This window comes from Frieseomelitta varia, unplaced genomic scaffold (genome assembly GCF_011392965.1).
Source record: "Frieseomelitta varia isolate USP_RPSP 00005682 unplaced genomic scaffold, Fvar_1.2 scaffold_405, whole genome shotgun sequence".
Classification (NCBI taxonomy): domain Eukaryota; kingdom Metazoa; phylum Arthropoda; class Insecta; order Hymenoptera; family Apidae; genus Frieseomelitta; species Frieseomelitta varia.
Window position 1 is genome coordinate 816,260 of NW_025110152.1, and position 21,340 is coordinate 837,599.

The 21,340-nt window shown below is 33.5% G+C and overlaps 5 protein-coding genes across 11 annotated transcripts; 2 read left to right on the forward strand and 3 right to left on the reverse strand.

The window, feature by feature from the left end:
* Positions 1-2,124: 2,124 nt before the first annotated feature.
* On the reverse strand, positions 2,125-5,681 carry LOC122531548 (integrator complex subunit 13). Of its 3 annotated transcripts, XM_043659565.1 has the most exons (11): positions 5,577-5,656; positions 5,296-5,423; positions 4,748-4,967; positions 4,598-4,672; positions 4,236-4,522; positions 4,017-4,107; positions 3,723-3,930; positions 3,269-3,648; positions 3,035-3,196; positions 2,628-2,959; positions 2,125-2,550 (listed from the first exon to the last, which is right to left on the reverse strand). In XM_043659565.1, the coding sequence occupies exons 3-11, from the start codon at positions 4,961-4,963 to the stop codon at positions 2,265-2,267; spliced, it is 2,037 nt and encodes a 678-aa protein (XP_043515500.1). In that variant the 5' UTR covers positions 4,964-4,967; positions 5,296-5,423; positions 5,577-5,656; the 3' UTR covers positions 2,125-2,264. The 3 variants fall into 3 exon arrangements, with proteins under 3 accessions (XP_043515500.1, XP_043515499.1, XP_043515501.1); XM_043659564.1 differs by lacking the exon at positions 5,296-5,423 and having other exon boundaries at positions 5,577-5,681; XM_043659566.1 differs by lacking the exons at positions 5,296-5,423; positions 5,577-5,656 and adding an exon at positions 5,171-5,270.
* LOC122531549 (40S ribosomal protein SA) lies at positions 5,641-8,061 on the forward strand. The gene is made up of 6 exons (XM_043659568.1): positions 5,641-5,698; positions 6,225-6,387; positions 6,761-6,966; positions 7,121-7,408; positions 7,606-7,830; positions 7,905-8,061. The coding sequence occupies exons 2-6, from the start codon at positions 6,255-6,257 to the stop codon at positions 7,980-7,982; spliced, it is 930 nt and encodes a 309-aa protein (XP_043515503.1). The 5' UTR covers positions 5,641-5,698; positions 6,225-6,254; the 3' UTR covers positions 7,983-8,061.
* Positions 8,062-9,549: 1,488 nt separating this feature from the next.
* LOC122531589 (60S ribosomal protein L23) lies at positions 9,550-11,070 on the reverse strand. The gene is made up of 4 exons (XM_043659630.1): positions 10,936-11,070; positions 10,632-10,715; positions 10,000-10,128; positions 9,550-9,799 (listed from the first exon to the last, which is right to left on the reverse strand). The coding sequence occupies exons 1-4, from the start codon at positions 10,946-10,948 to the stop codon at positions 9,603-9,605; spliced, it is 423 nt and encodes a 140-aa protein (XP_043515565.1). The 5' UTR covers positions 10,949-11,070; the 3' UTR covers positions 9,550-9,602.
* A 533-nt stretch (positions 11,071-11,603) lies between these two features.
* LOC122531571 (metaxin-2-like) lies at positions 11,604-18,638 on the forward strand. 3 transcript variants are annotated; one of them, XM_043659617.1, is made up of 4 exons: positions 11,616-11,788; positions 12,055-12,634; positions 13,167-13,304; positions 18,558-18,638. In XM_043659617.1, exons 1-4 carry the CDS (start codon positions 11,743-11,745, stop codon positions 18,571-18,573), a joined length of 780 nt encoding a protein of 259 aa, XP_043515552.1. In that variant the 5' UTR covers positions 11,616-11,742; the 3' UTR covers positions 18,574-18,638. The 3 variants fall into 3 exon arrangements, with proteins under 3 accessions (XP_043515550.1, XP_043515552.1, XP_043515551.1); XM_043659616.1 differs by lacking the exon at positions 18,558-18,638 and adding an exon at positions 13,804-14,075 and having other exon boundaries at positions 11,617-11,788; XM_043659615.1 differs by lacking the exons at positions 13,167-13,304; positions 18,558-18,638 and adding an exon at positions 12,761-13,160 and having other exon boundaries at positions 11,604-11,788.
* Positions 12,655-21,220, reverse strand: LOC122531564 (CTD small phosphatase-like protein 2). Of its 3 annotated transcripts, XR_006307309.1 has the most exons (10): positions 20,627-21,214; positions 19,304-19,535; positions 18,832-18,972; positions 18,501-18,744; positions 17,867-18,423; positions 17,374-17,730; positions 17,193-17,288; positions 17,002-17,122; positions 12,912-13,061; positions 12,655-12,855 (listed from the first exon to the last, which is right to left on the reverse strand). XR_006307309.1 is itself a non-coding variant. In XM_043659607.1 (8 exons), the coding sequence occupies exons 2-8, from the start codon at positions 19,511-19,513 to the stop codon at positions 17,057-17,059; spliced, it is 1,671 nt and encodes a 556-aa protein (XP_043515542.1). In that variant the 5' UTR covers positions 19,514-19,535; positions 20,627-21,214; the 3' UTR covers positions 16,021-17,056. The 3 variants fall into 3 exon arrangements, 2 of the variants coding, with proteins under 2 accessions (XP_043515542.1, XP_043515543.1); XM_043659607.1 differs by lacking the exons at positions 12,655-12,855; positions 12,912-13,061 and having other exon boundaries at positions 16,021-17,122; XM_043659608.1 differs by lacking the exons at positions 12,655-12,855; positions 12,912-13,061 and having other exon boundaries at positions 17,033-17,122; positions 18,507-18,744; positions 20,627-21,220.
* Positions 21,221-21,340: the final 120 nt, after the last annotated feature.

The window sequence follows — 21,340 nt, forward strand, 5'->3', positions numbered from 1 at the left end:
ATGCCGACGGTTCATTTCGCCGAGAGGGGAAAAAAAAGAAAAAAAAAAAAAAAAAAAAGAAGAAAAAAAAATTGGCGCGCGATGCTTTTTAATCACGGTAGAATAATTCAGGGAACGCGATTTTTGTTCATTAACCGCCCGAAGTTAATCGGTCGCCCGACCGGGACGCATTTTCTCTTTTTTTTCTTTTTTTCTTTTTTTTTTTCCCTCCCCCGCACCGTCGCCGAATTTCCCAGCGAGGCTTTTCCTTTGATAACTGCGTTTCACGGTGTTAGCGGCGGTAATTAGCAGAGTGACATTGATGATTATTAGCCAGCGCTACGCGTTGCCGAGGATGTTTCTCTTTTCACCGCGTTGTTCGTTCAGTGACCCTTTGTCAGGATCGATATTCGGGGGTAGATAGGCGAGGTAAATTATAAACGGCGGACTCTTCTTCACGCTACCCACCTGCACACACAGCTGTGTGTAACCTACGGATCAATAATTCCATCTAATTTATTTTTCTAGCCGCGTCACGCCGCGAATCCCCCCCGAGGCCGGTGGGGAGAGATGGGGGGGGGGGGAGGGGGGAGGAGGTTATCAAACGCGTCGCCGCAGCGTAATTTCAAGCGGTGCTAGTTTCAACCATTCTCTAATCGGACCAGGTTACGACTCGAGCTCTCGACTACGCGCTTATAAGCGAAAAATTTACGAACAACATTACTTGCAGTTGCTCCCTTTTTCGTTTCGTATTTCTTCATAAGAGACGACAATTAAACATGCGACGATTAACATTAACTTCCTTAACTAATAATAACTACGACCACGAGCAGGCAACAAATTAATTTTTTGAATCGATTCTGCTCGACTGAACGAAAACCCTCTGGCGGGAGGGAGGTAAACGTACCGAAAAGCAAAATCTTTCCCGTAAGATTTGAATATTTCGATATTGTCAATCGTGGCGACACGGTGACAATTTCGATCGTTTCGCGATTGCTCGACGTTCCGACGATCGTTCGACAATCGCGCGCGCGACGAGTACGCAAATAGACGGATAAGAAGACGTCTGGCGTCGACGTGCGCGGAACGACGTGGTCCACGCGGAGAGATCACATCCCCGCGACTGATTTATCCGAAACACGAAACGGACGGAGGAAAGGAAAAGCCGGGGAATTCCGGGCTATAACTGGCCGGAACGAAGCGAGGAACGAGCAAATCAAAGAGAGACGAACGAACGGAACAGCACGTGCACGTGTGAACATTTCACGTGACACGCACGCACACGCATTCATGTACATGCACGTAGATCTCTAGATACGTAGGTGTGTTGTGCACAAACACACGCACGTATGTATCGAGGCGATTACATACATAAAGAGATGTATATATGTATATGTATATGTATATATATATATATATATATATGTACAGCATTGACCGGGATATCGTCTGTCCCGGGATGAATGAACCATTACGTCACGCACTTGTACTCTCCGATCCCCTTCCGCCTCTCTTTCCCTTTGTATGCTTCTCCTCGTCCGTCGATTCTGTCTCCGTCTCACTTCTCCTTCCTCCTCCTCCTCCTCCCCCGCCCCTCCTCTCTCTCCCGGTCCTCTGGTGCTCGCATTATATTATGTGCAGCAGCAGCAGGCATACCTTCCTCCTTCCTTCCATCGATTAGCGGCGGAATTCCAACCCGGGGAGGGAGAGACGATAGAGAGCTATAGTTTCGATGGAGGTCAACGTATCGCGGTGGCTCAGACACCCGGCAGACGTGTCTGCCGCTGTAAAACGCCGAGGGACGAAGGACGCGGGGATGAGAGAGTGGATCGCTTTCGTTGTACCACTGATACACTTTCGCGCTGTTACTCGTATCTTCGAGCGCAGGTGCACTGCTCCGCGCGTCCCTCTCCTCACTCTCTTTCTGTCTCTCTTCGCCGCGTTGCTACCCTTGCATCTTCCTCTTTGTACTCTTCCGACTGCGAATTTCTTGGAACTTGCTCCGAACCGTAGACCTGTTCCTTTATTACATTTGTGTCTACGCGACAAGTGAATCAGCATGCAGAAAGAATCTTCACTCTAGAAGATGATGATACGGGGATGGTTTGATAGAGTTCTACAGGTACAGAGAAACTAGTCGTTGTCTAGTGGTTGTTACGCTTTCAGAAATTATTTCCTACCGGTTGAGAGAAAGTATCGCAACACAAGCAGTAGAAGATAACAAATGATAGTTGTTGTAATTTAAGTTTACACGCAGGTAACTCATTGCGAGAGTTCTCGGCTCGTTAACCTTCCAATATAGGCTCGCGTGGCTCGCGGCCAGTCTCTTTCAAGTTGGGGTATAATTTCGCCTTGGGGCCGTCGCTGTTCACTCGTCCGTGAAAGTCGGGTTTCTTCTCCTTTGGCGTACTCCGTTGCATCCAAATGTCCAACAAACTTTTAGGCGCGTAGAGACTACCTTTGTGCAATTGTTTACCAAGAGACATTGACGTACTTGGCGGTGGTGACATCGGTGAATCGGTCGTCGCTCTTATTACGCTGGCTCGAGCAGTTCCGTCCTCTTTGCCGAACCTACGCGAGACGATGTGAAAGAACAATAATTAATGAAAATAGAAAACAAAAGAAATGTCGCGAGAAATTATTCCTACCCGTCTAATTCGCGCAACGCCTGATCCAATTCGACTTTGTCTTTGTCGTCTTTGCTCCGTACTTCCAACAGACAGGTTAGAACTTCAGAATGCGCGGCAGAGTTGTTTGCATGATGTTTCAGGAATGTCTCCAACTCTCCCCACAGCAGCCTGTAATGTTCCTCTCTGCGTACTCCACCTTTTCCACCACGGCCACCTCCTATACTTGGCAACGGTAATACCTCATGCTTTGCCTCTAACTGCAATAAACTGAAGATCACCTGTTTGCACTGTACAACTTCCTCTGCAGCGAGTTCTTCCTTCACCATTAACTCTGGCAATGGATCTATTAACTACAACGTACACAGTATTAAATGAGAAATTGTACAAGAATTTCTTTGCAACTAGAATTTCTCTGAAGCACGTACCTGTTTCAAATTGAACATGAGCGTACTGGAAATAGTAATTGGCCAATATTTTGTGTGCCGCTCTAGTCTGGATCTCATTTTCTCTGCTGGACCTTCGCTAGTGCAGCTTGAATTTCTTTTTAAAGGCACCAGTACGTTATTCCGCATCAATCTGCCAAAATCCTGTCACAAATGATATAAGAAAAAGTAAAATACTTTGGAGAAATGTCAAATATTGAGAGAAAAAATATTTACAGTTATTCTATAATCAGTGACGCGGCCACCGCAGCCTTCGCTGATAGAAGGTGGATCCTCCAATACACTTCTAGCGGTAGATAATGTATGTATGAAAATTTCCCCACCATGTGCAGCAAGTAAATGAGAAATAGTTTTTCCGCCGCTCTTTCTGGCCATTTCCAACATCACTGATCTACCATTCAATAAAAAGTTGATCAAACAAGAGGACGGTCTGCTGTTTACATCTACAGGTGTAATTCTATGCATAGCTGTGCAGTTTTGCATTTCCGCTGCGCTGCATCCTCGCGGTGTGCACCACTTTAAAGTCACAGTTTCATATTCTGATCCTTCTTCAAATCTCCTAAATGTCTTGATTAATGCTGAATCTTGTGGATTTCCTGTAAAATTACTTGTGCAATAATTTCACATGCATGATACTGGATAACTTATATCTTAAAGTCAATAGTAAAACCTTTTAAAATTGCTGAATGGGCAGCCGAGGAATGAAATATCTCAACGTCATAATTCGCAGACGAACTGGCATTCTGTTCTTCTTTCATCGGTATACCAGTTACGGTTGTACTAGCCAGATCATAATGAGACAGAATCAAATGGGACAATTTTGAATGTAATGCAGGTGCCTTGATAGAATGTACTTCTACTGTCAACAACGGTGAAACCTAAAACAAAACGTTGTATGAAATAATTCCACTCGTATGCAACATAAAATCATCTACATGCACGTGTGATGTAATAATCAATATACTTCTCTTGGTCCCTGACTAGTCACTTGCGATTCAATATTATTAGGAAAGATGTTCAGTATAACTAAGTGGCAATAATCTACAGGTATTAAACTGAAATGCAAAAGCAACAGCCAATTATTATATATACACATATATATTACAAAATTATATATTATATATATATATATATATATATATATATATATATGATACTATTTGCTATTGATATAAATACTAACTGATCTGAAGCTAAAGCAGTTTTATTTTCTTGAGCCAATTCATTCAAGAATATATTCTCCAAGTTCTTCATGTTGCTATTATCTCTTGCACTGGTGATGCATATCACCCTTCCTCTATTAACAAGCTTGCTAGCATTCTCATTTAATGATGTTCTTTTATCATGTTGAATCTCCGAGCACTCGTTAAGTGTCTCGATGGCTACTCTTAAACCATGTATAACTGAATAATCTTCTCCGGGTTTTGGAAGCTTTGTTGGTACTCCTAGAATGGCTGTGCCATTCATTATCTATACACGTAACAATTATAATCAAATATATTAGTTTTAAATGCGAACATATTGGACATAATTGATATTTCTTACATGATTTAAATTTTGTTGTGACGGACTCCATGAGTTCAATACATATGCTGCACGATCGGTTACAACAAATCTTATCTGCAAAGGAGGACAACAAGAATTACTGTACGTGGATTTTATATCTTACCATAACGATGAAACAAAATAATATACCAATTTTCCAGTTGGAAAGAGATCCCATACTATTCTACAATATTCCAACGAGGCTTCCACGCTGGTGGTCCATAAAGATTTGCAAACAGGTGCTAAAGGAATTAAGTTCTGGCCGCGACTCTTCAGAAAATCAAATTCCAAAGGAGCTTCAGTGGATATACCAAAGTATGGTGTGTGATCCAAAACAAAGATAGTCTTATGATTTGCCGGATACATTCTTCTACAGTATTTTAAAAAAAAAAATTGCCTTTTTCACGTGTGATGCATCGCGGTCCGTAGATTCACAGAAAAGAGCAGAACGCCCCGTTAATAAACTATATTATAGGTTAGGTTACAAAATATTTTGAAGCTATTAAAATTGCTTTCATCGCTATAAGGGTATAATAATTACACACAAACGTTTGTATACGTACTGTAACCTACTTTGTTTATTTTGATGGTAAACAGAGATGAACTGATTTTTATTTATTTTGTTTAAAAAATAATCATGTTGCTCCATAAATACAAGTGCCATACAATTGACTTTGTGAAACATTTAAATTACTTACGTACAATATTTAAAACAATATATAAAATTGATAAGTTAAGCAGACGATGCCGGTAAATCACTGCAGTTATTTAATAAATCTCATTTGTGAAATTTATCTTGCGATCTGTTAACGATTTAAACTCCCCGCTGAAATTCAACGCATTTCCGTTTTATTCTCTCTGTAGTTGGAATTCCATATTTTACGTTTAAATTAAACACTTAAAATTTAAAACAGTTAAAATTTAAACACTTTTCCAGAGAAGTTGTCTCAAAATATAAAATTATAAAAATTATACTTACAACTTCCACGATAAAAGCGTTAGATTAAAAAATAAAAACTTTCTCCCTCTCCGTCTGGTTTTAGCATGACTGAGTCAAGCAACTTCCTTTCCGATTGGAAGTCTCCTAGTGGCATTGATAACGTAAGTTTACTGGAATATTTTCCTTCATTTATAACGTTTATTTCTATAATTTATCTTTCTAAAATATGAAAAATTGTCAATTAAACGATAAAAGTTGCATAAAGATTAACTTTCATGAAAAAATTTATATCAATAACAAATAGTTACAATAAAGTTGTACCATAACCTCGTTTGCTCGTACACGTGGATTATTGTTTCGGTAACATGAATCGTTACTGAAACGTTATTAGATTCGTAGCTGTAAATACTTGTTCTTTATTAAATACGTTTCTTCGTTAAAACTTTATTTATACAAGATTGACAGATTGATTTTAATGTATTGAGCGTGTCGTTTATTTCATATCACGAAAAAAGGTTATATGTGTTAGCTTCTACCAAACTAATATTCCTTGTTCTTCTGTAAAAAAAAGTCGTTGTGGATGGAATTGATTGTAGATACATATTAAGATGAACGAAGAGCACATTGTTTATTCAATTCAAGCCAGTAGTTGCGTATGTTGAATTAAATCTATGTGTACATATTCAGGTTTACTCGTAATTCAACCACAACGTTAAGATGTCAGGAGGTTTAGACGTATTGACTCTCAAGGAGGATGACGTTACTAAAATGTTGGCCGCGTATACGCATTTAGGCGCTGAAAATGTCAACTTCCAAATGGAGCAATATGTGTATAAGAAGAAGAGCGATGGTAAGTTTTGTTTCACATATGGTATAATAATATAATTTACCTTACTAATTAACCCTTTCGTTACCAGCGCCGGATATATGCGGCATCCGCGCGATGACCTGTGTGTACCAGCGCTGGATATATCCGGCATCCACGCGATGACCTGTGTGTACGAGCGTCGGATATATCCGGCATCTACGCGATGACCAGTGTGCACGAGTATTATTATTTATAATAATTTCAAAGTCTCCAAATATGTTGTTATGTAAAACTTAAAGAAGTAGTGTGCACACTTGCAGCGCGGTGCCCCATTCAGTGGCGTCAGCTCTGCGGAGCGAACTGCGGTAACGAAAGGGTTAAAATATTAAATTTAATGCATTATTTTCAAATACAGGGATCAGCATTATTAACCTGCGTCACACCTGGGAGAAATTATTGTTAGCAGCACGTGCCATTGTTGCTATCGAGCATCCCAGCGAAGTGTTTGTCATCAGTTGCCGTCAGACTGGGCAGAGAGCTGTTTTGAAATTTGCACAGCACACTGGAGCTACCCCAATTGCTGGACGTTTCACTCCTGGTGCTTTCACCAACCAAATTCAGGTTGAGTGGCCAACATGAAGACAATTGTTATCTGTCCAATTAATTAATTAATTAATTTTCTGTAAATGACAATCATTGACAATTCTTTGTAATTTATTTCTATCAGTCATCGTCAATGCAGTTACAACGCAATAACGCTGGCAATTATTTTCAGTCTGCTTTTCGCGAACCACGCCTGCTGATTGTTACTGATCCGTCTACCGATCATCAACCAATCACTGAAGCCAGTTACGTAAATATTCCGGTGATTGCTTTCTGCAACACCGACTCACCTCTTCGTTTTGTCGATATTGCAATTCCATGTAATACGAAAAGTCTTCATTGCGTCGGTCTTATGTGGTGGTTGCTGGCAAGAGAGGTACTGAGATTAAGAGGCTCTATTGCTCGGGAAACCAAGTGGGACGTGGTCGTTGATTTGTTCTTCTACAGAGATCCAGAGGAGGTTGGTACAATTCTAATGTTATTTGTGCTTTTTTTCATTTAATATTTATACTCTCTATAAATGATGAAAAAATTGTAACAGAAATATATTTGCTGATTTATTATGGCTTAATCTTTGCTGACTGTTATTTTTGAAAATTATTCTGTATGTCAATTTAAATTGCCAATGAATAAAATATCGATATAACGTGTTCACAGGCTGAGAAAGAAGAGCAAGCTGCTAAAGAAATTGCACCAGCCAAAGATTTCACTGGCACGGTTGAAGTTGCTGCTACTGCTGAGCCCGGATGGGTCAACGAAGTTGACACGGGTGCGGTTGCCCCTGAAAATTGGGCGGATGACGTAGCAACGCCAACTGCAGCTGCTATTCCCACTGCTGGAGCTGCGCAAGCATTCCAAGCTAGCGGAGACTGGGCTGCTCAGGTAAGACTGAACTCTTCCATTTTCATTGTCAAGCTAAATTTAAACATTACTATTTATCATATCTTTCATTTTAGACATCGGAAGAATGGTCCGCTACAACGCAATCTGCAGCAGGACAAAGTTGGGGCGGTGCAACAACAGAAAAGTGGTAATTTCATTCTCTTTGATCATTTCTTACACTGACAAACTTTGTACGATGTGTGAAGAATAATAAAATGATTAAAAACTCAACCTATTATTTATTTCAAATTAAGAGTCAGATTAGAAAGATGCAAAAATAAAAGTATACTTTCTAATTGGCCTTTCATCCAAATGAAAATTTATTCAATTTACATAGATGTTTACTCCTTTAAATAAATATATTACAAATAGATTTAACAAGAAACTATAACAGTAACTATTTATTAATGCTAATGTTTAATAAGATTTTATAATGACCTTTTACTTAGATTGATTATTAACAATGAGAATACAAAATATTTCCTGCTTTCTTATTTCCTTCATTCTTCATTTTAAATCGGCGTCGCCGTTGTTAAACTCGCTTTTTTAAATACTCGCGCCGTCACAACACTGAAAAACACTAGCGTCACATAGCGGGGAACCGATGGAACTAAACGCTATTGCTTTCTCTGTCGCACACTGTTTCTCTTTCTTTCTAACACGAGTGAATTTATCTATCCTTGTCGCACTGTATCGCTATCCTTCTCTATGAAGGTGCTGCCATCTATTAGACCTGTCTGAAACTATATAGACAAAGAGAGGGATAATGTGAGACAAAGATAGAAATAAACGAAAGGGAGAACGTGCTGCCACCTATCAATTTTACCAGGAACTATTTATTAGTCCTTAGTAGATTTCAGTTCTAGCCTTTGAAAATAGATGGCGACACATGACATAACTCTGTCTTTATCACACAATATCACTGTCTTTGTCTATAGTTGCAGGAAAATCCCATAGGTGGCAGCACCTATTTAGACAAGGAGAGCAATAGTGTCGAACAAGGACAGACATATTCTTTCGTCCTAGACAAAGATAGCGATATTGCGGGAGAAGATATATCTCCGTGTGTTAGACAAGGAAAGTGATGTAGTGCGAGAAGGACAGATATATTCGCTCGTTTTAGAAAAAGAGCGAAACACTGTTCGACACAATAACGTTTAGTTCCACTAGTTCGCCGCTATGTGACGCTAGTTTAAGTTTCTGTAGCGACCTATAGTTCCTCGAGTACAAGTTTCGAACACAAAGCCGCAAGCGGCTGTGCGCCTAGCGTCGAAGTCAATCGATATTCGATGTTTTAAGCAGAGTGTGGAACACCGCTAGGATGGGTGACCATATTCAGCCTTAGCGAGTAGTTACAACACAAGCGTCTGGGGTAAGGGTCGCTGCCATCAACCCCATTGATGAGTCTAGGCAGCGACCCCTTTCCTCACCTTACCCATATTACCACCTCCTACATTATCCTCGCATCATCATATTCTTAATTCTTATTTAGGAAAAGGATTACTTAAAAGAATTAGTTTAAGTTTTTGCCGTTTTATCTTTCTGATTATACTTACAGCTTGTGTTCTTCATTCCATTCGAACTGTAAGATGTTTGAATATTCTTATTTCCTTAAACTGTTCAACGAACTTGTCCAATATTTTTCTTTATGCATTTCTCTGACTTAACGTACAATTGAAAAAGGAAATTAAAAACAAAAAAAGAATACACCAAAAAATCGTGAGCAAGTGCTCAACTTATTTTATTAAGGACAATAAATTTATACAGAACGTTTAAGCGATACTGCTAGCATTGGATGCGATCCTGGGCCACAAATCCGCACATTCTTTTGCAACAGGTCCTGTAATTGCTGATCCTTTCATTTCCCCCTTGTTATTCACAATTACCCCTGCGTTATCCTCGAAGTATATGAAAACCCCATCCTTCCTTCGAAATGGTTTCCGTTGACGTATCACAACTGCAGGCATAACTGAAACAAAGGATAAAATGTTAATATTGTTAGATGGTTACATAATTTATACAAGAAAAGATACAAGACTCTATATAATTAATTTCTAAAAAATTATTCTGATAGAACACGATATTATTGTGTTCATAATGAGAAATAATAGAAACATAAATCTATATAATGCTACAAAAAAATATTGAATTAAAAAGTGTTCTAATTACCCTTTTTTCTAAGTTCAGGTTTGCCCTTTTTGACAGTGGCAACTATCATGTCACCTGATCCTGCAGCTGGCAAACGATTTAACCTGCCTTTAATACCTTGTACTGCGATGACGTATAAATTTTTGGCACCTACAATGAAACATTTTAAATTATAACAGCATTTTAATAAAAGTCAAAAATTTTTATATAAAAAACCTAAATTTAATTAAATTGGACACTTGACTAGAGACAAATAATAATATAAACAATATACTGATTGGCATTAATATCTAAATTAATGTTACTCTACATTTTATGGATTTATTGTTCTTCTCATTCTATAATGCATTGTAATAATATGCTTTTGCTCAAATAGACAATTTAATTATTAAATTAAATATATCTACTCACATGATATACGATAATGTTCATCTTAAGTATAATTTTGAAATGTATTTATAAAAGTGTTACATGAAACAAAATGTTTGGTATTAATGAATTAACTACTTGTAATATTCATAGTAAAATTAAATCTGTGAGAAACAATTAAAATATTCGAGTGACAACTATCAACCATGTGTTGCGTTCGTTCATAACATAGCCAATTTTTTTAGGTTAGGCGTTATTTTTACAGCAGTTTTTCAGTTACTCACCAGTATTATCGGCACAATTTATGACTGCGCCAACTGGTAAGCCCAGTGATATCCTAAATTTTGCTCCAGCAGAACCTCCACGTCCTTAAAAAATAATAATTTCATGTTACTCGTTGCTATCGACACGTCCAACGCGGTACGATCCAATTCATTTCTCCAAGCTCCATCGTTATTAACGAAAAAATTATTTCTCCAACAATATACTGTGTACGTTCGTTTAATGTTTCCCCACTTATTTTGAAATTGATAGCTCATGTGCCGATAGATTTCTTTGGATTTTCTTCCACTTCAGAAAATAACTTACCTCTCTTCGACATTTTGTTCAGTTGTTCAAAAGAGAAAGAAACTACTGTTTACCACACATCACTCTTTGCGCAGCCACAAGCAACTTCCGTTGCGGGAAATATGAAAACTAAAATATTCGTAACGTTCAAACAAATTTCTTTTTTTCAAAAGATTAACATAATTACATTCACGTATTCCACAAAATTGAAAAAAATAAAATAATGTTCTCTCTCTAATATATTATTAATGCGTGTTTACGTGCGTATGTATAATCAAAATGTCTAATTTTTACTTAAGAATCTAAAGACCTTTTCAATTTATATTCATACGTTTTCTTTAAAGCAATTGTGTATTAATTAAGCTACAATTTGTATTATTAATTATCATTAAATAATAACTACATAATTTTCGTTCTGAACTGTAATACAAATTATTTATTTACATACAATATTAATAACTAATACAAATTTACTGTTCTTTTGCATTCATGTGTATATTATTAATAAATATAATATTTAATATTGTTCAATTAAAAATTAACAAGTATTAATGTTAACACGTACATATACATAAATATTTAATACATATAACATCACCATTTCACCAGTTACTTAATTATATTATAGTTATTTAAATAGTATATATTATATTATTTTTTTTTTAATTTTGTAACAGAGTATTTTATAACTAACTATGTAATTCGTTTTAATATTTTGTTCGTTACAATTCAATTCATTATAGGATACCGCATGACTTGTTTTGTCATTTGTTGATGTAAAGAAATTAAATTTCACATTGTAATTAATATTACGTTTATCCAGATAAAATGCCTTATCCTCTGTTAGCAGATTCAATCACTCTCGAATTAGAAGGTAAACTTACAAAACTTTATTTCAATATATACTTTGAATTAAAATTTTTAACTACCATAAAACTTAACCTAAGTTTTTCAAACGTATTATCAATTTATTCTCTCTTTAATGCATCTTTAAGTAATGATCAAATTCTGCCTCATTCGTAAGACTTTGTATAATTTTCTTATTTGTTTTTTATCTTGTGATTTCTTTTTTTTTTTTTAACTATGCAAAAGTGTAGTACTATTGCTTCTAGGCTCTAATTAATATTATTCTTCTTTTAGCACAAGAGCCATGGCCTCAGCTAATTACTTTGTATCAACCGTATGAGGTTGAACAAATACTGTTACCTGACAATGCAAATTGTTTAGCTGTACAAGCGTTCCTTAAAATGTGCGGCCTTGATTTTCAAATAGAACCAAGAAGCAACGCAGAATATATGTCTCCGTCTGGTCGTGTACCATTTATTAAGTGTGGACAATTTTTAATATCTGATTTCGACTCTATTGTAACATTCATAGGAAACAAAGGTACAAGTTTATCGGATCATTTATCTGCAAATTGTAAAGCAGATATGAGGGCTTATATATCATTAGTGAATAATATATTTATAAATGCTGAGTTATACATTTGTTGGGTTGATGAAACAACTTTAAACGAAGTGACTAAAATAAGGCATGGAAGTGTATATCCATGGCCATTGAATCATTATTTAAATTGGCAAAAAAGGAAAGAGGTCATTAAAAAACTCAATGTACTTGGCTGGTATAATAAAACATTAGAAGAAGTATGTAAGGAAGTTCAAAATTGCTGTACAGCATTGTCAGAAAGATTGGAAGGTAGTGATTACTTTTCTGGAGAGAAGTAAGTATAAATCATTGATGTAAATATCTATAAATACTTTATTTCTTTTTAAAACCAGACATATTTCATATCCATCTGAAAGTTTTTCATTGAAATATTATTGATTAATTGTTTTGATTTTAAAAGACCTACTGAAGTAGATGCTCTTGTATATGGTCATATCTGTGCCCTATCTATGATCAATCCTTCTCTTCCACGTACTGTTCAAAAGATTACTGCAACTGTACAAGAGTTTCCTAAACTTCTTGAACATGCATCAAGAATTGGACGAAACTACCTGAATAACTGTATGCTTGAATCTGCTTGTGACTTTGAAATGTGTGCATCTTCTTCCAAAGAAACCCTATGGAATTATTCTGAATCAATTGAAGCATTGCCACCACTTTCAGAAGATTCTTTCGAAATTCTCCTTTTGAATCCTTGAATCCTTTTAACACCAACATACATTTGTTGTCATATTCAAATTACATGAAATATATTTATTTTACCTACTAATTTATAGTTAACTATTCTTTTATTTAATTACATTTAGGACTCCTAACGAATTGGATGCCTTAGTTTTTGGACATATTTTTACAATAATTACAACACCTTTACCTGGTAACAAACTAGCAAATATTGTCCAGAGCTATCCATTGCTAGTGCATCTCTGCAAACGCATTGAAACTAGGTATTTCCAGCGTTCGGAAGATTAGGGGGAATTTCCCTCGGGCTCTAGATACGTCGAAATTATGTACTCTGATAGTACTAATATGAAGTTCCTGTGCTATGCACGCACTTTCGATAAAGATCAAAGTAAAAAATTAAAGCCAAGATTATGTAGTATCTTATAAACAAATATCTAAAGAAATTTTCTTACGCTTTTTAAAAAAACAAACTATAATTTTAAACAATTTTATTAAGCATTTATGATATATAATGTATGATGCATATACATACATATGTGTATCATAAATATACAAATTATAGTAAATAAACAAACGTTCAATGTATCTGAAGCCCGAGTCCAAAAATTAGTAAGAAATAGTAAATTGTATAGAAGATAAAGAAAAATATTGATAGTTAACTTGTTGTAGCTGTTAAATATGTAAATTATATTATCGTTGAACATAAAAGTATCATTGAATGTATTATTCTAAATGCATAATACTGCACGTGCCATTTTTCAGCATTTTTTCTCTTCAAGCGATAGGGGTGAAATAAAGTAACAAAATGTTGGAGGCGAGAATTAAGTAACGCAACTTTGGAGATTTCCAAATATATGTTCTCGGAAAACGACAGGAATGCATAACCAATCAAAGGTATTCATAAATTAGACATTTACAAAAAATATTTGTGAAATATTATTGAAAACGAATATATTAAATTATTGTTTGTTTCTTCGGCCATAATTGTATTTTCTATCAGCATTTATTTTTAATTTAATTAAAATCATTGAAAAGAATTATGTACAATGACAACCATTTTGTTATTAAATGCAACTATACGGCGTTAATTGACAATAATTTTTATCATAAAAAATGTATATATATTTAATTAATAATATTTGTTACTTTGTACTTTAAATAACTTATCCACATTTTCTTTTAATTTTATTTTAATTGAAATTCTTGTTAATTACATGAACTAAATTATACACATGTGTAAAAAATATATATATCATTACTAATGTGCATTAAATTTTCAATACACATTTATGTTACATAGATATTTTTTACACATAATAATAAAATTCTACTTCTCATCTAGTCAGTTCATTGTAGCCTATTTTTCTCTGTAAAATTGTGAAACATTAAATATTGTATGTAAAATAATATAATGATGTATAATAACAATGTTAATTAAATTAAATGTAAGTTATTGGAATAATGTTCGAATTTTTTTTTTCATTTTTTAAATTCAATTGGAAGATGAATATTAATTACACAATTGTGGATTATTTCCTATAAATATTAACGTATGTCTGTTACATATTTCTTGTCTCCAGCGTTTAGTTACAGTAAACACTAATTACATTCACCTTCACATTTTCTGTTAAAATTTGTATACTTAACAGAGAAAATGTAAATTTTCTGATTTATTTCAAAGTATTTACGTTTAATGTCTTTACGTATAGGAATATCGTTAAACAAACGGTGTTTATCTTCTTATTGCAACAATTTATATCTGAATATATTCATTCTTTAGTGATAAATAAAAGAATAAATAATATGAAGACTTACTTCATATGTAACAAGCATGTATTTTCCTCCCTACTATTATTATTTTTATTTATTAATAGTATCTTTCAATAACAATACTATGTGAAAGCTACTATTATAATATGCATGAGAATACAATTTGATTATTTATAAAAAAAAGCTGTTTGCAATTTGTTATTCATTAATAAAATTGTAAGAACCTACTTCACAGAAAAAGAAAATACATAGTGATTTACAATGATAAAATTAAATTAGTGAAGCCATTTTTACTATCGTACAATATCATTCGTAAAAGATTAAAATAATCATCTCGATGAAGTCTGAAGAAGTTACATAAATTTATATTGCAGCATCTTAACACTTTAGAGGAACTCAATAAATTAAAAGAATAAATAAAAAGGAATTTATCCAATACAAAAGAGTAGTACGTTCCTTTATAAGAAAGATTGATTTTGCACATCTGTAAATTCGTGATGTGAAATGCACATACAATCTTGAAGTATAGGAAACACTACAAGATGCAACATGTTTACGGTTTTACTAAATTGTGACGTTTCGATATAAATTTCTGGTTACACGCAGTTCTATAGTTCTATTAGACATAGCAGGATATAACTATATAGTTGTCACACGCACGCTCATACAGATACGTACACATCAACATATACTCGTAATTAAAAAACTATTAATATATATATATATATATATATGTACTCAAAAAACTTGTAATCTACACTGATTTATACTTGTAGTGCTCGGCTGAAAAATTTAAACGTAATCAGTATATTTTTAATATACTGGTTAAAAATAATCAGACTGAGATCATATTTATTTATAACTAAACTTGAATATAGAAGACATTGCATCTCTCCACAAAACTAAATATATATATATATATATATAACCATATAGTAAAAAATATTAACAATTTAACAATAATTATTTGCAATTATAAATACAATTATAGATAATAATCATTTATCTTAAATTTAATATTTATAGATTATTTTTTTATAACTAAAAATTGAATTACTTGTGCGAAAATATTTACCAGAAAATAACAAGTCTAAAGAAGTTAATTATGATTGTAATTAATGTAAAAATTATTTTTTGTACTGAAAGCATAAGCTTAATGTTAATGTTTTTATTTTTTATTTTTTTTAATTTTAATATGTACGACTTTTGCTACATATGAGTTATGCACAGAAGTATAAACTAGTGAAAACGGAAGTTGTTTAAAAGTGGAAGTTTGTATTTTATGTTTATTCTATCAATATATTTCGTTTCTATTCAATCAACTTACTATTTTTTTGCAACAAATAATTGAATTAACTATTGCAATAATTTCATCTCAGGGATGATATTAGGTATCTGCTTACCTTATTTTATAATTGTTATATATTAAATACTTTGCATATCTTTGCATACAATGAATAATATGATTGATTTCATAATGAAACTATATAATCTCCAAGAGAAAACAAAAAATTAAATATGATTGATTTTAACTTTTTAAATAAAAAAATTTAGATATCTACGTACACAGTTTGATTCTTTTGACATCTCTCAACTTAATATAATGCATCTATATATTTATATATATTTTAATCCCTTTTTATTCATTTTTTGCATAATTAAGGACATAAAATATATTTAAATTGAGAGATATCTATAATTTGCTATAATGTATCTGCTAGAGCAATTTTTATAATTTGTTTTTAAATAATTTAGACTAAAATCTTATTTATGGAATTTTCTCGTAATAATGCACGAGCCCTAGCAGTTTATATCTTGATTGATCTCTATGTAATTTATGAGAGAGCTTTATTATTTATTAATTGGTACCTGCCCAAAAATTCGATAAATATAGATTCTAGTAACTACCATGTTGTGATATTTCTTAACTAATTTTTCAAATATATTTTTTATATTAATCTTCGTAACAAGATTAATTTAAATTCATTATAAAGTACACTGAAATTCTATAAAAATCATAGTACGATATTTATTTTAGCTTTTATCGAAATATTTTTAATAATTTAACAATTTTTTATTGATCATTATTGCAAATTATAGAATTTTCTTTTGGCGTATACTATTGCACGCATTGAATGATATCTTACATTTATCCGTTGAATATATCTGTAAGATACATTATACACGTACCTATATAGGCTAGCAATTTTTGAAATGTTGATTTTGTTTTACTTTATGAACTAAATTAATCTGGTGGTAAAAAACTGAAGAGCCGGAATTGTTCTCTAATACGCGGTCTAACATCTCCACCCTAAAATGTCAATTAAAAAACGTCAATGATTGTTACAAATCGTTTGATACAAATTTCATTATATACTTACCCAATTTACTAAATTTTCTAAGAAAGGTAACAATTTCATTAATTCATTATCTGAACGATCAGCAAACCAACTTTCTATAGGAATACCGTTCTCTAACTGTAAAATAAATATTTTGTAAATCGAGAAATACAAAACTGTCCTTTTCCCCTAATATTTCATATCATTACATAAAATATCTTACCTGGTATCCAAATGCTTGTGGACTATTATCAATAATAACAGTTTTAGATAAATCTCTACCAAGTATAGATAGATCCTTGATATAATTTCCATTTACGCAAACACAGTGTTCTCTGAACAGACGATACTTAATCAATTTTCGTGTTGGATCTAATAGATTCATTAATTTGTTCGCATAAACTCGTTTACTCGCAGTAAAAAGGATTACTTCATACAATGATGAGACATGTTCTAAAAACTCGCGAAAATAAGGTCGTGTTCTGACAAACACCGTGTACGTTACATCTTGAAAGACAACTGGGAAACGGAATGCTGCATCCGAAAGTTCTTGCAAACTACAGTGTACTAATGTTTCATCCTGTATAAAAAAAAATTTTTTTATATCCGTTCGTTCATTTTCTGTAATATTTTTAGATTTTATTACTATACAATTATTTTGTTACTATATTATTTTTCATTGTGCATTTCTTATTGATAATTTGAAATACTCATACCAAATCTAACACGAGACTAAATTCTGGACTGCTACGTGTTTTAAGAGGAAGAGCAGGACATCTGGCTCTCATTGCTGGAGTCAAAGGTGGTAAATGTTTAATGAAGACATAAGGATCAAATGGTTCCCAATCTTCTTGAACATGAGTAACCATATTTTCCATATCACAACTTTCTACTATTTCTTCACTTCCAACTTCCATATATTCAACATCATGGTAATCGTTCTCAATATCATCGGAATCGTATTTTTCAGTAACATTTCCATTTGTGTCTGATGAATGATGATGACTTAGACTGTACATGGCTACTGTACCATACTTTGTAGTAGTGAAGTTTGATTCATATTTTGATAAATGGCTATCAACAGAATATTGATTTTTTGATAAATTACTATTGTTTACATTATTGTTGCCAAGTGCGTATTTTCCATTTGGAAAATACTTTTCTGATGAGTGAGAACGAGTGCCATATATGGATGTAGAATGCATTAAGCTATAGCATTCTGCAAGTCCATCTGTTTGTGTACAATGTGCGGAATAATATAGTGAACTAGTATCTATAAGAAACAAGTTATTAGTTGTATATGTGTTACAACAAAAAATGAACCATAAACGTTTTTATAAATATAAATACCAATACTTTTGCTTCCATCATCCAATACATATGAAAGGTCTGAATTTGATCCTATAGATGCAGGAGGCATTAGATTTGACAGAGGTGACACACTTGAAACTGAAGATTTGATGTCATTTACACTGGTTATGGAGGAGCAACATGAGTCTATATTCAATATAGATGAGTATAGAGATAAACTAGTTGTATTCCAGTTTTCCTTAGAGTCTTCAGAAACTTTTGATACTGTTGTACATTTTGCTGGCTAAAATATTTACATTTGTTTGTTACTCAAACCCTAATGTTTTTTTAAAACTACATTTGTTATTTTGAGATCTTTAAAACAACTTACAATAACTACATCTTTTGCAGAAGATCGGTGTAACGGAGTTGAAGTAACCATTGATCGTTTTATGCATTTTCTCCTACGAGGTCCTCTCTCTCGTTTATTAGGCGCAGATTTCGCAAAACGTAAAACATTTTCTTTACAAGCCTACGAAGATAATAATCTTTTTAACAAAACTGAAGTGAAATCTTTACAGTAACCAAATGGCTTCGATTGTAGTTCTAAGAAATCTAAGGGCATAACACATCCTTGAGAGTTAGTCAGTCACTCATTAACCGCTGATTAGTTAGAAAGTATTTCTTTTTAAGGAATAGTGAAGTTTGTTTTAATAAATGACCTGCAAAGATCATTTACAGTAAGCTAATGATAATGGCGCAGTTTGAAATATCATAAATTGAATGTTTTCAATGGCAATACAGAAAGATGCAACTATATGTGAGAAATTGAAACCGAAGGAGAAACAAATATTAATGCATACCTCTTTTAATAAATGACACCTATGTCTCCATCGAGTCAACCTACCACATTTGTTTGATGTATTAATGCGATAGTTATTATTATGTATAGATGGAAGTTTCCGTAAGTTGCTGGCCTGTACCCGATGATGGGATATTTTGGTTCCAGATATGCAACTTACATTTAAACGACCACGTAGTCTTCTACTAACATGTTCACTTCGTAACCACATTTCAGAGAAATATCTAAACAGCCTGAAACAGTACATAACATGAAACATTATTACTATTATATTTATTAAGATTAACAAGAAGGGTAAATATATATATATATATACGTAATATATTGTATATTTATAGAAATGATTAAAGATTTATTTGTTAATATTATGTTTATATGTTCACTTTTTTTTGTAAATACATTTTTCATAGAAACATATGAATTTTCAACTAAAAATACTTTTTTTTCTAACTATACATTCAAATATACGGAGAAATTTATTTCTATATAGTTATACTTCATTTTTCTTCTTTTCCTTTTGCCAAGCAGTTATTCAGAGTACATTATTTTTTTTACAATTACTTTAAATGCAAGCTTTGTAACAATTGATACGATACTTAAATTTGAAGATAATTTCAAAAAAAAATCATTGAATGCATGTATCTGACATACATATTTTTTCAATTGCTTTACATAAAGAATTCTATCCTAGAGTGAACTATTTCAAAAACAAGCTAAACATAAAATTCCTATGAGACAAAATTTTGTTCTGGAGGGAACAACGATCGTAACCTAGAATGAGAAATTAATTTATACATCGAACGAAGGCGTGTGGGATCATCGAACTGTCAATTATCAATGTTCCATCGTGTCTTAGAAATTGCGCGGGAAAGAAATTCGATCGTATCGCAAAAAGGGGCGTTTCTGAACTTTCGTAGTAGTCCGTATACATATACGTACACTCATACTCAAGTGTCACACTACGTACGCGCCACACGTACAAGCACACACGCTCGCACACTTGGAAGTATATATCGATTTATATGCAGTGTGATACTTGGTTATATTTTCTGGCATTCACAGAGGAGTAGCGTGTATTTTGCATGCATAAGGAAATCGTCGCCGACAGGACAAATAAATGACGTATCGAACGACAAACAGCAGACGATGCTCATTTTACTAGGGGGTTCTGTACATCGGGCGTAAATCGATCGAAAGTTTGAAAGTGCAATGTTGTGCCGCGGAAGCGGCGGCACCCAACAATTGTAACGCCTGAAAATTCCCGCGAAAACTATCCCGCACGAATAAACACTTAACTCATGTTTCAACTCGTAATACCGCTTACCATATCTCTCAATTAACAGACACGCTGATCAAATACAGAAGTAAGTCGGCACGCGTTGTAATCGTACGTGTTTCATTCAAATCCGTAGCTCACATTCACTTTTCATCCCCCCGAAACTAAACAATCATGGCTGCGGCGTCACTCGAAAATACGTCGCGGTTCAAATTCAATACTTCTTCGTTCAATGCTCGTCGGTCATCGTGAGTGTGAATAAAATTCTTTCATGTCGCTTTTTTAAACGAAAGCAACGCAGGAAATCATATCGTGGGAACACATCGCACGACAGGTTTTTTTGAAATTTGATTAATTCTAGAAGTTTTCCGGTCACAGATGCGACATCTACGTTTCGAAGACAATTCGTTTCAAGGTGCTCGTCCATTAAAAGAAATCGAATCAAGTACTATATTGTCAATCGTCCAGATATTTGTAATTTATACATAACCAAAAGTTATGCACATCAAATTGCAACATGTATAATAAAATGAATTTAAAACGTTAAAGTATAGCTATACGTAGATAGACAATTTTCTTAATCCTTCCTAAGTACATACATTTTGAATGTACCTTTTCATCTAACAATAATTTAAAAAATTAAACCCTCCGAATATAAAGAAATAATATGATGAACAATTACATATAGAGTAGAATTAGTTTATGTATATATTAATGATTTAAAAAAATGTTTCCAAAGCCAGAGTTTAGCGTTTTTAATTA